This window comes from Primulina eburnea, unplaced genomic scaffold (genome assembly GCF_022965805.1).
Source record: "Primulina eburnea isolate SZY01 unplaced genomic scaffold, ASM2296580v1 ctg739_ERROPOS11973397, whole genome shotgun sequence".
Taxonomy (NCBI): domain Eukaryota; kingdom Viridiplantae; phylum Streptophyta; class Magnoliopsida; order Lamiales; family Gesneriaceae; genus Primulina; species Primulina eburnea.
In genome coordinates, this window is record NW_027331510.1 from 811,594 (window position 1) to 829,409 (window position 17,816).

The 17,816-nt window shown below is 35.7% G+C and overlaps 2 protein-coding genes and 1 pseudogene across 2 annotated transcripts; 1 reads left to right on the top strand and 2 right to left on the bottom strand.

The window, feature by feature from the left end:
• Positions 1-54: 54 nt before the first annotated feature.
• LOC140822069 (E3 ubiquitin-protein ligase RGLG1-like) lies at positions 55-2,789 on the bottom strand (annotated as a pseudogene).
• A 1,129-nt stretch (positions 2,790-3,918) lies between these two features.
• On the bottom strand, positions 3,919-10,450 carry LOC140822178 (coilin-like). Its single transcript, XM_073182916.1, is given in 17 exon segments — positions 3,919-4,551; positions 4,636-4,683; positions 4,770-4,935; positions 5,029-5,175; positions 5,266-5,337; positions 5,507-5,704; positions 6,725-6,819; positions 7,197-7,488; positions 7,569-7,634; positions 7,706-7,771; positions 7,855-7,956; positions 8,425-8,494; positions 8,710-8,925; positions 9,047-9,331; positions 9,410-9,474; positions 10,242-10,408; positions 10,411-10,450. Coding segments are annotated over 17 exon segments (2,343 nt in total). The 5' UTR covers positions 10,436-10,450; the 3' UTR covers positions 3,919-4,288.
• Positions 10,451-12,027: 1,577 nt separating this feature from the next.
• LOC140822106 (mRNA export factor GLE1-like) lies at positions 12,028-17,733 on the top strand. Its single transcript, XM_073182844.1, has 14 exons — positions 12,028-12,430; positions 12,496-12,657; positions 13,102-13,216; positions 13,416-13,564; positions 14,147-14,318; positions 14,905-15,124; positions 15,213-15,325; positions 15,584-15,654; positions 15,766-15,847; positions 16,010-16,093; positions 16,318-16,401; positions 16,627-16,758; positions 16,858-16,980; positions 17,054-17,733. Exons 1-14 carry the CDS (start codon positions 12,240-12,242, stop codon positions 17,282-17,284), a joined length of 1,929 nt encoding a protein of 642 aa, XP_073038945.1. The 5' UTR covers positions 12,028-12,239; the 3' UTR covers positions 17,285-17,733.
• The last annotated feature ends 83 nt before the right edge of the window (positions 17,734-17,816 follow it).

Below are 17,816 nucleotides of genomic sequence, written 5' to 3' on the forward strand. Positions count from 1 at the left end.
TATTTCAAATATTTCTTTTGGAACATATAAATTTCAAGAAAAAGTAACAAAAATGAGATACATTTGACTCGCTGCTACTGTCTGGATTGAGGGCTCTGTAGCTTGATTTGATGCTTCAATGTAATTATTCTTATCTATGGATACAATTTTATTCTTGTCGTGATCGTGCTTCGGCATATCGGACAATAAACAAGGCCTATTCCACAGTCACAACAGGTCTGGCCAAGAACGACAAAACCAAAATGATTCAAGATTGCGTCATTCTTCGTGAAATAACCTCGTTATGTAGAGAGAAGTTGGCAATCTTTACCTGATGTCCACAGCCAAAAGCCATGTCTTTTGAGTGTCTCTTACAAATTGGACAACCCTGACAAAGAAACGAGTAAGATTAGAAATTCAAGAAACAAAACACTCAAATGTTGAAAACTCGACACCAAACAAGCATTCTACTCAGCTAGCTGTCCGTGTGCTCGACAAGTGATAACAATTGCCCTGCTAGGATTATGGTGAATCCATTACCTTGTTGTCATACATATTGCTCGATGGTGATTCATGGACAGAATAAAACAGAGTACTGTGCGGAAAACTGCTTGAACCATACGGCTTAAGTGAACTGCCGCTGGAAGAAACTCTGCCATGAGAAGGTGGCGGAAGAACAGCTCTGCTTGGAGGATTCCCAGTCTGATGGCTGATACAGAAAATAAAAATACATCCAGTATTTTATCTCTATACTAGAGTTTCACACACACACACCTACATAAATGCATACATGTGTGTGTGAATGTGTGTGTGCGCGTGAGTGAGAGAGAGAGCTACTACAATGTTTGATAAAGAATATCCAATCATTACCCGAGTATGTCGAGTTCTATGGTTGCAAGGTACTGAGAAGGTATTTCCATCAGGGCTGAGAGGGCAAATTCCGCCTCTTTTCTTGAATAATCAATGCTCTTTGACATGATATTTGTGAAATTGACGAACTAGGAAAAACGTAGGAATACGGAATAGTTTATCATTCCAGCAGAGTTTGCACTAAACATTTGATTTTTTATTACTATGAGGTTTGCTACCTGAAAATTGTCGAATGCTCTTGCTGGAATGTTATCATCGAATTCCTGCATGATGTCCCATGGGCCATCTCCAACTCCGACAAGGATAATCGGTAAGGGGTATTCACTGCTTTTGAACGTAAATTTAAGTATTATACTAACAGGAAAATGGTCTCATTTTGGTTTAATATTACCTAGCTTTTACTATAGCTTCAACGGTTTTCTTCTCCTGTGAGCTCAATTGACCATTTGGTGTATCACTGCTTCTTGTCACCTACACGCACATTCATTCGTTATTACATGATCATGAATATTAATACCAACTAAGGATATTTCCCATAAGTCCTAGGCTTTTAATGCGCTTACTCCGAACATGAAATGCTAGTCGAGCACCTTGTAAATAGGATATGCATTTTTCAGGCATTCTGAGAATATCTGAACTTAACATTACATTCGAGGAGTTGAGAGGCAATTCATTCCAACAGTCTCTCACTGTGACATCTTTCATAACAAGAACTTAAAGTGAATATAGTCAGTGTACCTGGCCATCTGCGATGATGAGTAAAACATGGTACTGGCCTCTTTACTTTCCTCAACAATGCTCATAGCCATTTCAATAACCGGTGCAAATGATGTTGGACCTGAAATCAATGTAGAATTTGTGACTACTCATCATGGAAGACTCAATACAACGAAATTGGTCCCTTTGAACTTAAGGTTTTCATAATTCATGCACGGTTTCGGTTATGCTCACTGGCTCTACTCTACCAAAAAAGGTGTGGATGCGAGCACCAGAAAGACGAACCTGAGGAACTAACTGGCGGTATCTGGTTAGCACCTCTTCGAATCCCTCACAAAACCTTGCGTCTGGATAAAAACTAAAGACATGTTGGTCGTGTGTCGATGCTGCAAGAAAAATTTGGACCGTCATTACAACTAAATGATCGTTTTCTTGTTGATTAGATATATCCCTCTTGAAACTTTACCATCTCCAAATCCAAAACATGGAATTAGGTTATCTTCATCAAAAGATGACAGGGTTTTCCCAATGATGGTTATGGCTTGTTCGTAGGGATTTTGGACATTCCCGAGATGATGCAAGCCATTCCGGTTAAAAGACTTGGCTCCTGGTTTTCATCAAAAGTTAGCATAATCCTATAAATTTTTCTGAAGGATTTGTCGAAAAATTTATATATATGTTTGAAGTTTTCAACCTGTCCACTCATTACTCTTTGTGAAATCAATACCAACAATTAGATTGGAAGACCCTAATCCCGACCGGGAGAGGGCAGCCGTTACCTGAGAAAAAGTAAATAATTATTTGGTACTCCATTTATCGAGATGATGTGGATAGTTATTCGGAATAGAATGCTGAATTAAATTTTTTTGAGCAGAAGTTGCCATTTTTTTTATAAATTATATATGCAATTTCATAATTTTTATAGATGTGACATGGATTAAGACAACCTAGCATAACCATTCAGTTGTCCTTGCACCGCTAAACCAATCAAATGGAACAAGAATTCCGCATGCAATTCAACACGATGGCCTAATTACCTGATCCAAAGTTTGGTAATTGTCATCAGTTCTTGAGAATTTCTTGTCCAGCCGGCGTTGTGGTGCAAGGGTCGACGGAGCATGGTGGTGCAGTGGGGTACAACACTGATGGTGGTGCAGAGCATGTTAGCCACTATCATCAAATGAAGATGAAAATGTTCTTGGAACTGAGCTTGTATTTCCCATTGATTATTACAGAAAATTTAGCTCCAAATTCAAAAACGAATCACAATTTGTTTGTAGCACAAACCGTAAAATTTGAGATGACATGTTATTAAATAACATGTAAAATTTGATTTTCCTTGCAAGATTGGCGAAAGCTTATTGTTATCCAAGACTTTCCAAAAAATTTCTGATGATGAAATTTCGATAAAAAGGAATGTACGTGGATTTTACTTGCATTCAATTAATTTTTGAAAAATAGAAAACAAAAATCATAACTAACTTTTTTTTACAAGATAATTATGTGCATCATATATGTACATGGACGAGTTGACCGTAATTTTGGTCAACTACCATTATATTTATTTTGTTAAAAAAAAAGAAATTTGGAGGTGATACAGCCATATCGGATTATAGAAATATCGGAAAAAAATTAATTTGTTGTGCCAAAACTTTAAGTTAAATATAAATTAGTAGATTAATTTAAATTCAAATCAAATAAATTTGTATTAATTCATAGTTTATTCATTTTATCGAAATCGAAGAATTGAAATTGTAGGTTTCCCATATAAAATATTAATGTCTGTCGCGTTTGGGATATTGTTATAATGATTTGTTTTAGCTATAATGAGACTAGATTTGCACCAAATGAGAAACAATTGGAAGGTGAGCGATCAACTCCTGCATTTGTTAGACAACGAATGATATCATGGTTTCTAGTTGGATATGAGAATGAGATGGGAAGCAAGGATTGTTGATGTCTCATTCTGGGTGCAGCTGCTCTTATCAGATGCATTGGCATCCCGAAGCAGGATGAGTTCGTCGTTCTGCTTGTGAGATGTAAGGGAGGAATCCCTCTTTTTTTTTTTGTGCAAGACTTTGTACAGAGAGAAAATATTCCATAATTTGAAAGTAGCTATTACAAGCAAAAAAATTGTGCTAGTGTATTTTATATATGTTTTTAAAAAACATATGACCATAATCTTTTAATTCCAGGATGATTTCAATCCTATTAGGTACATTCTTAATTTGTGCAATCGTCCTCTAGTCTTGTGCGGTAAACTTTGTCCACTTTCTGTACCCAACTATGTCCCTTTCAGCTCGCGTGTTTTTCAAATTGTCCATTTATTGAATCGAATTTGACGCCAAATAATTTTGTTAATATGAGAGTTATCTAATGCTTTCAAAAATATAATAAATTATAATCACAAACCGAATATTAGTTTAACGAAATTTAAACAAACACTAATACTTTTTTTAGCTTATGAGTGGAATCGAAATCCTTGTAAAAAATACGCGTAAATTTCCCCATGAAATAGAAAGATACCATCCAACGAGTGGCCACCATGGTTATTCTTCAGGTGTTTAAGCAGATGGAGAATGATATAGAAGTGTTCGGTCATTTATCGCAGATGGACCACAAAAGTCGAGACCCGCCGATGCTTAAATTAAAAACAGTACTCATCCTCATATCTCCTCTCGTGATCTTAGGATATCCACTGTTGGGCCAAGCGCACTTCCTCTCAGAGCTTTATAGGACCATGATTTACGAGCTGAACTCTGTTTCTGAGGACTATTTCCCCCAATTGTTGTACCCTCGAGGCATTCTTCCTCCATCTATTTCCTTGTGATGGTTGTACCATTTTAGCATTCTTTACAAAACTTGTTCTGTCAACTACTTGAAGCTTCTTGTTAGTTTTGCCCCAACCACTTTCTTGTGATACTTTTTCCTTTTTGGCATCTAGGGCCTCACTGATTTGGTCCCAAACGTTCAAATCCCCAGTTTCTAAAGGAAAAGACCCAGCCAGTGTCAAATCATCGAAGCACACAAGTCAGCAACTAAATTTATAATGCCGGAAAAGAAAAATACCTGCAGAAGGGGGTACTGTTTCTTCACTCTGGTTTAGTTCTCCAGTCTCTACAAACATGACAGTGTGGCTAAGTAGACCTCTTCAACCCTAGTTAACTGGATCTTCAACCTTAAAAATGAACCGTAGTATATACCTGTGCCGGATATCTCTGTTTGTGTATTGATGCGGCTAGATGACCCTGGTTTTGAAGCTTTTTTGTTGTCCAGAGGACCCTCACTCACCAAACTAGCATCTACATTAACTGAACCTAAACTTCCATCCTTGATAATACGGACATCAACAAGTGATGAAAAATCAATCTGCGTGAAGGATGATCCAAGAAAGAATTATTGAGAGTTGTAAAAAATGTAGGCTGGAGGGAAAAAATAATAATCCAGATCCAAAAGGCTTACCTCCAACGAACCATCTTCTTTACAAAGAGAGTTATCTAGTGGTTCAGCTCCACCCTCATCCGCCTTCTTGGAAACAATTGGATAATCTGACGCTGGTGCCAATATTGCCTGATTGGATTCAGTATTGTAAAAAGTTACTTTTCCAACCTAGATAAAAGTAAAAGAACAGTTAGAAGAATTGTGGTTATATGATATTTTGGAATATTTACTAAATGCACAAAAAAAATTGAGCATTACTCGATATGCTGAAATCTCTGGGGTCCAGGTTGTCGATAACTCCAGGATACGATATGCAAGGAGATCACCTTCCTGCAAAATGGGAAAAAATGCTTTTAGATTCTTCACATGTGAGATGTTATCAGCTAAAAGATCAGGCAACATATTCCATCTAGCCTCTATAATAATTAATACAGAGGAACTCAATACACGAGACAAGGAATCATAATCATTCTCGAAAGAATGAGAAATGAGAATCAACCTTAGGCATGCCAGGAAGAGTAGGAAGCTTCTCAAAGTCGATTTCTCCTATCGGTTGTTCCCTTGTTTCATTTGCAAATACTTTGGAATTGTCATTGTCTGGATTTTTATAGCCATTCCGTGAAGTAAATGGAGGATCGGCTAATCCCCATTTTTGGCCCTTCTTCTTGGTAGTAATCCCATTCCACTGGGTGGTTTCCTGAGAGAAAATCCCAACTTAATTAAAAAGGGAACGTGCAAAACTCTGAATGGTAAGCATCAACATAATTGTAAAGCAGGAAACCAAGAGTACGTGGCTCAGAAAAGAGTGTCACAATCTCTAGGAAAAAAATGGAATACAAATGATTAAGGTATTTAATGAAACTTGTTGAAACAGCATAAATTTATAAAGATCAAGCCATTTTCATTCTAAAGGAGGGGAGACAAGGTGGCTGCTACACCAATGTTATAACTTACAAGCAATTTCTGGATACTATGTATACGTGATCTCCCTTATTTATCTCAACCAAGCCTTGTACCATCCTCACAAGAGGTTGAGACAAGAATGGATCTCACATTTCCTAGCTTTACAACGGATCATTTCCAATAAGTAAACCACAAATGTTTTAAGTGTCTAAAAGAACGATTTTTTGGTAAAATATTTGTTTCCATTTACATTAATGGGACAATGTGATCCTCAAATATTCGATATTTAATTTCACTGTATTTGAGAGCTTATAAGGCCAATTTTAGATTGTAGCAAAATGTTATTCCTTGTTGGCATTATCCAATAACCTGAATAGGTGTTTGAGATAGCTGAAGTTTGAATATTGCCGAGCTTGAGCTTTTCCCTGATCATTTGAAGCTCGTGAGCCAACTCCTGGGCCCTTTATTAATATTGACTTTTATTAATATTGAATATTATTGTAATATAATAATGTGAAGCCTTATTTGAACTAAATTCAAAGCAGATCAAGCTTGAGTTCAAGTTTGAAAATTCATGAGCTCTGATAAAGGCCCAAAAATTTAGAATAGCTCATTCACAACCCCCAATCCCCCCACCCCCTCCCCAAAAAAAAAAAGCTTGAGTACACCTGCTAGAACCAGAGGAGCACCTAGGGCACCAAATTGCGGAATGGTGGTCGCAAGGAGTTGTTAATGAAACCAATACACTATAGAAATCTTTTCACAATACGTGACTGCAAATCAAGAAGGGATGCGAAAAATCTAGAAGACATACCAAAGTTGGCTGGACATCTTGTTCTGCTGAAAAATAAAATTCAGGCATCATATATTCAGAGAAATATGGCATGGTGAAAATAGAAATAGAATGACCTTAAAGAATATTATAAATTTGTCCTCAGGAGCAGTCACATAACAGTGTTCTACAATTTCTTCCACTGGCAAATCAGTAGATTAGGTGCACGAAAATGGAATAGGAAGGAAAATCAACTTATTCATTGCGTTAAGCTATAATAAAAACCATAACATCACTATGCGCCAAATACCTTACAAGGTCAGCGACCATGATGTTTCAGTCAGCCATGATTAATTTCAGTAAACCAAGATTCTGTTAATTTCTTATTGTTGGAATCAAAGATTTAGAATTTATTAAAATCAACAACTCACCACACATATAGACAGTAAATATTCACAGACAGAGATTGCGACCTTTTTGAAAAGGTTCAAAGCGGATATGTCCTGGCCTTATTACAATGGGAACAACTTCATGCTCCTCATCACTTTCCAGAATCGACTGCTTAGCTGTGTCTCCATTTTGATTTGGCATTTCATGAGCATCCTCATCATTATGTGTTGGCTGTTCACATGCATCATCATTATTTTGAGTCGGCTGCTCGTGCATATCACCATTGATCCGAGTGATGTGCTCATGTACATCACTATCATTATTTTGATTTGGATGTTCATGAAGCCAACTAGATTGATTCTGTTGCCATTTTTTGCCACTAAGAGGATTATTTTGAGGGATTGCTTCCAACATAGCTGCACATTTAAGACTTCACTTTAATACCAATGACATGCAAGGTTGTCAAAGTCAGTATTAAGTAAATAAGACTACTCACCAATCCCTTTGGTAGGCCATCCACCATATTACATTCAGAAAGCGCTTGGTGTTTTTTCCACTTTTGCTGTAAGATCGAGGCACTCAGTTTTTAACACCAAAAAAGTGGTGGGGGCCGAGAAAAGTGTGATCACTTACAAGTCCTTTTGATTGGCCATCGACCTTTTTCCTTTCAGCGTTAGCTTGGTCCTCTTTCCAATTTCGCTGCAAAATTAAGCCAGTCATATCCAACATACTTTGAATTACTGGTACAAGTGAACTCTTAAGTTATGTATTTGACAGCTTACAAGACCCTCTGATTCGCAGACTGCATTTTTCTTTTGTATATTTGCCATTTCCCTCATCCATCCCCTTTTCGCATATTTCCGCCTGGCACTTCTACTTGGAACCTGCACATGCACATAGTAAATACATTCAGATTCTGGCTTATCGTGGAAAATAGAACACAATCAAGCAGTATAGTCGATGGTGAACCGATTCAAAATCGCAGTTGGGTCACAAAAAAATAAAATTTTAATCACATGCATCATGCATCCTAAGAGATAAATCACAAGGATGAAAATTGAAAGTGCAGAACAGTTCACATCGAAACAATTAGGAAATGAATCAAGGAAAGCTAAAAGTACATGCTGGGTTCAGTGAAAGGGGTTTTCAAGAGAGAAGCAGATTTTTTATTCACACAAAACTCCTAAATTATATGATTCTTGGAAGGAATCATCATGCTGTGCTCTTGGAATCATCATAAGTCATAACAACTGGTACCAACCAGATAGAAGAACTACACCATTCAACACTTTGTTCTCTAAAAGCTACAACATAACGAAATAAAGATCACTTTACAGCTAATAGGAGATAACCTTTTTAGTTTCCTTTGAGGCAATTTTGGTATCCTCAATTGCCTTGTCATTCTTTTGAACTTCACCATTTCTAGAAATGTTATAGCAGAACAAAGATATGAGAAATTCTATAAAAAAGAGATGGTATAAACAATAAGGCTACGGATAGAGATGGATTGTGTACATCGAAGTTAATGGAAAAGAAAAGAGGATGAGACTATTCTGAACTTGGGATTTAAAATTAGTCTGATATAATAACTTTAATAAAAAAACTCTAGGAATTTAAAAGGCTATGGATTAACTGACCGCTTCATGCCATCCACAGGCAAATCACTCTTGTCAAGTGGGGCAGGACTTTCCTCATTGTTTTCCATGTTATCTTTGGCATCATAATCAGTTTTTTCCTCCTTTTGAGAAAGGCTTTTCTGTATTGTAAGGACTCCCTGATGAGAGTTTTCGATTTTTTCTATGTGAACATTGTCAGCAACAATCTGAGAGGCCTTAGCCCGCTGTTTCTTCCTCCTATGTTGAAAAGAAAAGGAAGGTGTATGAATTTCAACAGAACCATGCAGAGTAAAGAGTGTGATCAGAACTAAAGCCATGCCTGTTTGTGTAAAATTAATGCAAGGGAAAGAGCAGGTACTTAGAGCCTTGGAGTTTCACTGATGCTTTCCTTTTTCGATTTCTTGGATCAGCATTTCCACCAGAAGGACCTTCCATATCTTCCAAAACATTTTCATCTTCCTCGTCATATTCAACTTCAGGGTCATCATCACTCTCAGAACCTCCTTTTTCTTTCTCAAATTCCTCACTTGCCAAAAGCAAGACACCATTTGGCACATAATGATTCTCCATGGCTCTCAGTTCCTCAAAAGCATCAGCGTTATCATTTCCCTTGATAGATAAAATTTCTCTCCTCTTCCTGACTCTAATTCCACACATGCAACAGTAAAAATCATAATCATATCTTCTGCATTTCTGATTGCAAAACACCTTTTGAACTAACCTGATAATTTCATTAACATTCAAAAGGAAAGTTGATTCAAATGATGGCAACCCAAAGCCAGACATCTGAAAGAAATATTAAGAAACAACGAGACCAAAAAGTATCGTAAAAAATATCCTCTGCATATAAAATGTGAGCGTCATTTCAAACTCATAATTGAAATACTAAAAAACCAAATATAAAACGAAGTATTTTGTTTCTTTAAGCTTAATTATAATCACCATTTTCAGTAAGGAAGGTCAATTCTTGTGAAGAAAACGGCTGGATGTAAGCTGTTTCCTTACCACGTCACATCCAGAATCCAAATAATTAACTCTTTTCCAAGATAAAAAGTACTTAAACTAAAAAATATAGGCAACGAATCAACAAAACGACCAGGATAACCTGAAGGACATAGAAAGAATTTTGGAAAGAATAGGGAAAAACAAAAGCATATATGAATCGCAACAAAATTATCATAAACCAAAGCCGGAGCTATTAAATTATTTGGCAAACCAAAAAAACATGCATGTAAAAGAATTTTACATGTATGAATTAACTCTATAGCAGGAAGTGGAATATACACATCTACACACTACGCTAAACAATAAAATCAAGAGAGAGACAGCACATTCTTGCTCGGTTTGCGCAAAATCTTTCAAACCAAAAGATTATTCAGTAGACATCCACACCAATTAAGAGCAAAAGTAAATCATAAGATCACGTTCCTGGTGTCAAATCAAAAGCAGAAACTTGTGAGCTGCCGATCCCATAAATCCTGAGCGTGAATTGCATACATGGATTAAACAAATATATAAACAAAGCGTGGGGATTTTTTTAAAAAACAATTTACCGAAAGGAGAAGGCCATGAGGGCAAGATTGGTGGAGCCGGAAAGCCTGGAGCAGATGCGAGGCAACATCGGAAACGGTGACGTGTTGGCGCGGTTTCAACAGTACCCAGCTCCGATTCAAGCCCTCTAACTTCTGGGGTTCGCTCAGTATGTCATCATCTTCAAAACCAGTCGGATTCTCTTGGTGTCCTCCATAGCCCAGAGCTAATTCTTCCAATGCTCACTCAATTCTAGGAATTTGATTTCTCTTTTTATGGTTCGCTCTACACCATTCAGATTATATAGTAATTGATACTAATTAGCCATATTTTAAGGTTCTGTGCTTTTAAGTTTTTAACTTCTCTCTTGTTTCTTTTCTTTCGTTATAATATTTATTGTGGCTGCTATTTTAATAGCAATATACAGTTTTGTGACAAACTTATTATTAAGCTAAATGAAGTATTGCAGCGTAAAAATTTATCATTGCCAATGTGAAACGATTTGGGCATCTCGATTGAATCCTACAAGATCGAGCTGACAATAAACTTTGCTAGCATCTTCCAGCCCCATGCAAAACGTAACTGATTTGGCTTCTTTTTTTTTTGTTCCATGATGGTGGTAGTCAAACAACCAAGAAACTTCATAATTGTGATACATTAATGTTAATGGAAACGACACTTTTTGCATCATTATTTGTGTTGACATTCATATTTTTCCAATAAACAAAATTACTAAGTTATGGCAATTGGCAACGTCGTAGGGAGTGTAAAAAATGAGAAAATTATCGCTTCATTCCCTTGCAGTCTTGAAACCGGTCTCATAGACCCCTGCAAGCGACAAATGAGTATATGTCAGCCACAATGAATTACAGCAGGAAGAGCCCACAATTGAAGAATAGAATGATATAATACTAGAAACTGAAGTAGAAGTGTAAAACAGTAAGTATGGATTCTGTCTCCCTACTTTATTTTACCAGGAACTTTGAACAGCTTGAACTAGGGACAAAATTATACATTTGTCGATCCATGAGAAGATTTGTGATTAACTGTGGAGAGCGGCCGAGACACCGTGAAAACACTGGTGATCAATGAGAAGATTAATAGTAGAGGAGCAAGAAAATATAAGTGGAAATTGGATCTCAACCTTCCCATGTTGGTATGTTTTTGGATCAAGAGTACTGAGGGTGGATTACATGCGCATGCATGTTATGTATGATATTTATATTGCTAATGGTCCCATAAAAAGAACTACTTAACTTTGTTAATCATCATCGTATATGTCTAAGAATTAAATTAATTAATGAAACGACTCCAATTAATTATTTGTATAATTCTCTAGCACATTTTCTACGTTTTTAATAAAGTAGAAGACATGCATGATTGATGTTTGGTAACACGTCAAGAAATATAACGTGGAAAGATTGTGAAAGCTCATTTCATGCTTAAAAATTAAAATTAGAAAAATGAAATATACCACGCATCACTTTTGTGATAATACTTACAAGCAATGTATCTATATAAATCATAAAAAGCATTATTAACCAACCTTGAAAAATATAATAATTTAAAAAAATTCAAATATATATATATACATCTACTATTTTATATCTGTATTAGCGAGACGAATCATTCATATTCATATTTATAATTTTGATATAAAAACTGATTTAAGATTAGTTTGATGAACCATGATAAAAATAAAAATAAAAATTTTACGTAAGTTTGAAATTGTTTATTCCCGATGATATTTGTGATTGAAATTTAAAAATAAAAGGTCCCCTACATGTGCGTGTTTGAGAAATAAATTAGATTAATGTCAGGGAAACAATTTAGCCTCCTCCTCCTCCTCCTAGCTCTGGTATCCCCGACTGTCTCACCTGTGCAGACATTTGTCTTCTCCAGCGACCTTTTTGTTTGCAAAAGTAAATCTTTTCTTGTGGGAAAATGTAGCTTCTCTTTCCTTTCTCGTAGATTTTTTTTCTTTTTATTATTGGAAAGAAGAAGAGAGACGCGCACTCTGGATGATGGTGTTGTCAAAATTCAGGGGAGCCGTTAATTTGGAACTTCGATGTCCACCACATATTAATGGAATGACGGAGGATCCACAACCTGATTGGAACTTTGACAACTTACTATCAGAGCTTGATACGATTGAAAAGAAGCTCATCGCGAATTTAGATCTTCCTGTACCTTTTGACAAGAAACAGCCTAGGTAAATTTTTTATTTTGCTTCATTATATGAAGTTTATTGGTGATAACTTTGTTTTACTCATTCAGAAACTTGAGAGCTTCAAAGAAGAATTATTGCAGCACAGGAGGATTTGTGATGCATGTGTCAGATCATGGATTGGGTTTTTCTGATAGTGACACTGAAGAAGAGGTTGTTAACACATCCATGTTTTCAGGCAGAAGATTTGGTTTCGATGAATTCTATATGAGGTTTGTACTTGACTACTTATCAAATAAGAAATAAGTGAAATACTTGAAGTGCAAATCACTCATTACGAAGTATTATCTCCATATTCCGTCTTATTGTTTTCGTAGTTTTTGTTATGAGGCCATCTTCCTCTCCTTGTAAGTGAAAAATTGAATCATTTGTCTTTCTCATATCTATCACTATGTGAATGAGATGGAAATATTATCATAGAGTGAATTTCGGAATGATTTATTAAACAATAAACATTACCATGTTGATTACTCCATTGTATGAAATACAATTTTTTTCTGGTAAAATTCTTGTTGTTTCTGCAAGGACTTATTTTTTCGATTAATAGGCTTGTTGGATTAAATACTCATTATTTTCCCTTCATGATTAACAAGTTGACATGTTCTTTAATTCTTAGTGTACACCAGGTTGTTGATCACCCTTTTTTTTGCTTGCAGTGATGATTCTGATTATGAGTTGTCTGTTGATGCTCAATGTCATTTGATGGATAAAGTGGGATTAGCAGAAGGTGCACTCCATGAGCTAAATCATGAATTTCAGCTTTATGTTTCGGTGAGTAGACATACTTGATGTGTGTGTGATGATTTGAGAAAAGGATATCAACGAGGTTAACAACTCTGAACTCTCTTTTTCCATCAACTCTAATTTTCATGATGGATTAGTGCGTGTTTGATCTTAATTTTTTCATTTATTCTTTTAACATCATGGGACTAATAGTTGTTGACCTTTCTTCTCATTTTTCTGACAACAGGAGGAAGTGAGAAATAAAATATCAATCTTAGAGACAAATTTGGTTACGGAGAATGAGAAGTTTGCTTGTGAAATTGCTAATATCGATAAGCATAAAAGAACACAGCAAGAGAGGGGGCGAAAATTTGATTTGCAGTATCAACGTACAATGTACGACCTTTTAAATTGCATACCTCGACTCTTAATTTTCGTTATGTTTCCTATATTTAAATGTTGAAATGGGTTTGAGACCCGACATATTTTATGTATGCTATGAAGATGTTCTTTCTTTTAGCAACTTCCTTTGGAGTTTCTCCTATAATAAGTGGCTGCTTGAAAGCCAATGTGGAAACTCTTCCTTTTGAAAAATCTTGTATCTGTAGTTGTACTACCTGATAACTCATAGTATCTATTGGTAATGGGAAGTAACACTTATCTTGTAATTGACTACCTGACAAAACTCATCAGATTTGTTACTGTTTTGAGATTATAAAGTTCCATGACACTTGTGACAATTGGAAGGTCATTAAGGTGTACATATATGATTGGCATATGAATTCAATTTATCTGAAAATTGTTTAAACTATCTATGATCTACATCTCAATTATGATGAACTTGATATGATTTTTCACGGCTCAGAAATTCTTTCAAGTGTTTAGCGAGGCTTTCAAGGTTGAGTTCCTATTATGTCTACTCCGATAATTTGAATAGAATGAGAATACTGTGGTTAAGACTTTATTGAATTATGGCAGTGCAGAAGCACTTGATAATCACCTTACAGCTGTACAAAGAGATCATGAGCACATATCACAACTAGAAGAGAAAAGAATAAGAGACGACGCAGCTCGTGAAGAGGCTAAATGGAAAGAGAAGGCTCTCATAGAAGAAAAAATACGTCAAGAAATGATCAAAGTTGAAGAAGAGGTTCTTTCCGCACCTATATCATTTAAATATTTTTTGTATCTAAACATGATGTATGCTTATTGGCGTTCATCGTCTATATAATTCTTTTATTTCTTTTTCTGTTACGGCAACTAGACAATCTTATCTCAAATTAAGACAGCCCTTACTGTAATAGAAAAATGATTCTATTGAATTCATAAATATTTTCATGAGCCTTTGGGAATTTGTTTTTCCCCCGTGGAAATGAGGCAGATGTGACAGACATTCATATATGTATGGTTTTTCTGTCCATTACTTCTTATGTACAAACATAAAAACGAGAACAAACTTTTAATTGATGAAAAATCTTCAGATATCCCAGCATGGTATTGTCTTCCGTATCTTACTGTCATGTTGTGTATGCATCTATCTGAAAGTTTCCAACCATTGGAAAATTGCTCAGAAAGAAATTGTTTCTAAATTATACACCAAATGATGGATGATCCATTTCATGCATTCGATTTGCCAAGAAAAACAGTTGTAGCTATGTGAATATGCATCCATCGTCCACGATTTGTTTTGTATCTTAATAACTGTTTTTTTGTCTGGTATTTTTGGATCAATGTAGGCTAGGTTACAAGCTGAGACAGCTGAAATGGCTGAAGTGGCTGCCGAAGCTGAGAAGCAGTATGTTGAAGAAAAGAAGCAAGCTGATGAAGCAGCTGCAACCAAAAATGCTGTTGAAACTTTAAGAAATGGTGTTCTCATGGTACTGGATTATTCGAAGAAAACTCTTGGGCAGGTTGCGGCTACAGTGTCTAACGATAAGAAACGGGTTCCATTATCAGGTATTTGGGGACTTTGTTATGTTGATAAATAAGAATTTTCATTTTGTCCCCCATTCTAATATGAAGTTTGACTGAGTCTATTTGACAGAAAGACATATGACCAGAACTTCAAAAAATGCTTTAGAATTGGAGGATAAAAGACTACAGATTTATGAAAAGTTGACGTCTGAAAATGAGGCTATTAAAGGAAGTTCTAATCAGGTAAATCATTATGGATTATTCGAATTTCAAATTCTTAGATTACTGTATTGTACATTTAAATATCTTAACAGGTTTATAGAATCATTTGTCCAAAATAAGTAAGGCACATAAGGTGGTCGCAACTCTGAAAAGATCACTGCATGCTAGAGTAAATTGTGTTTGGTGGTTCTTAGGATTCATTATATGTCTGTGATGTTGTTCATGAGCACAATTTCAATGATATGACATTTATGAACCACAATTGTCTGTCCAATCCAGGGTAAGCGAAGAACTGGACAGAATTTCAATAGGCTGATTAAAACCATCTCTGCTACTGTAGAAAATGTCAGGTCAGTAAACCAATAAGTCTTTCAGTTAGTTGTTCAATAGCTTTTATTTTCTTCTGATAAAATATCTTATGTTATGTGTGAATTACACATTTTTGTTTTTTTTTTCAACAAAACAAAAGCAGATGAGTTGGTCAATATAATCAGCAGTCCGGAATATCCTCAGTCCCTCAGTATCCTGTCCTTCGCAGAAAAGGTACTGTTATTATCACTTGAAGGAGTTATGTGTTTTCATTTATTTGTTTGAATATATAAGAGATTTGATATTTAGTATATTTAGGAGGAAGAAAATTACATCGTCATGCTCAGAGAATGTCTGATAAATGTGTGTTTACTGAGGGAGTCGTGATGTTTACAGGTGGTCTTCAACTGTGAAAGTTCTCAAAAGAGCGACGGATTTATTTTTTCCTGTAGTCGTGTCATTGTTCTCGTCACCTCCAAGGTAAACTCTGCTGTGAAGAATTCCATTGCCACTTATTATCTAATGATTCTAGTTAGTTATTATGAAATCAATTGTTCGCTACAAAGTCCTTTTATGTTCTCTTCTTTTTTGTAAGACAATTCATCTTTGTGTCTGGATTTGTATGCTCGTGTCCATTGAAGCAGCAATTCAACATGTTGATCCTTGAAAATATGTTGTTTGTTAACTTTTTTCATTGAATACAGATTCCATTAGCTTTGGACATTCTCTTGGCGGAGTTGAACAGAGTCTGCATGTACACTGTGCCCAAATTTGTAGAATACTCTCCGGTAATAAATCTAATTCGGTGTTTTAAGCATTTGTTTTTTGTGTGTTTTCTATTTTTCTTTCTTATGGTTTTCTGATGTAAAAGTATGGGCAGTTTCATTTAATTTTAAAGTTCTCTTCAAGAGTCATATGAAATTATTGGACTCGTTCAGAAACATTCTTGTTCTCTTTTGGCTTTTTGACAGAACTGCTGTAAATTGTTACCATATTTATGTTATATGTAACAGGTATATTTTCAAACCAGAGAAGCTTATTTCAAAGTTATTGGCTACAAGGAAATGGATGAAAAGATCGAGAGCACTGATAGTTATGTAGAGAGGATGAGTTCAATCATGAGACTCTATGGAGCTTTAGTGCAGGTTTGGTGCTCCATCTCTACTTGAGTTTTTAACCAAAATCTTCCAATGCATTTTACTGGTATGATACAAGCCTGAGTTCTGATAGTCTTGTTTTGACAGACTGAAATTGGTGGCTTTCAGAATCTCCATGGACTTAACGAAGGTTGGGCATGGCTTGCAAGTTTTCTAAATTCTCTTCCGGCTAATCTTTATACCGCAGTTGCACTTCAACATTTTCTTGAAGTAAGCTGGCATTTGCCTTTTCACATTTTTTTATATTTGATGCATAAGTAAGAAGTCATTTACGAATGTCCAGATGTCTGGATATGCCCTTTACCGAAGATACAGAAATCAATTTGACAAGTTGCTGAGGATTATTGCCCGAGACTTCCTCAAAGCACTAAAAGAAGGCAATTCGGATTCAGTAAATGCCAAGCTGATCAAGGTGAAAACGTCTATCATTAATTACATAGAATCAAGCCAGTTCAAGAAGGAACCAGAAGGATTGCAACTGAGAGACCATTTGGATTCGAATGATTTTTTTTGATGTTCCATTTTTTGACATCTATTGATGTGCGGTTCATCTGATCAATCATGTGCCAATTAGTGTTGCTGGACTACTAGAACACGAAAGCCAAACGTCGGGAAATGTTACCTAATTTGACTACATCCTCTTGAATAATGGAGATCCTCCCAAATTTGAAGTGCTCCCAAAATTATACTCCATGACCAAAGAACACACAAAAGGGCGGTTGAGAAGATTTTTTTTTTCTTTCGCAAATTCGTTGTTCTGAATTGAATTTTTGTTTTTGCAGCGGAGAGCATACGTATACTACTAGCAATTTTTTTTAGGAATTATCGAGCAATACATGTGGATTGTCAAACAAAATATGGAACTTTTCCGTTGTACTACAGCATTATGTAAAACAAGGTAGATCGAATCCCAATTTAGTTATTGTCGTACATCAATCAAATCCAACTGATATTTTGAGCTTCTCTATTTATTTCAAATATTTCTTTTGGAACATATAAATTTCAAGAAAAAGTAACAAAAATGAGATACATTTGACTCGCTGCTA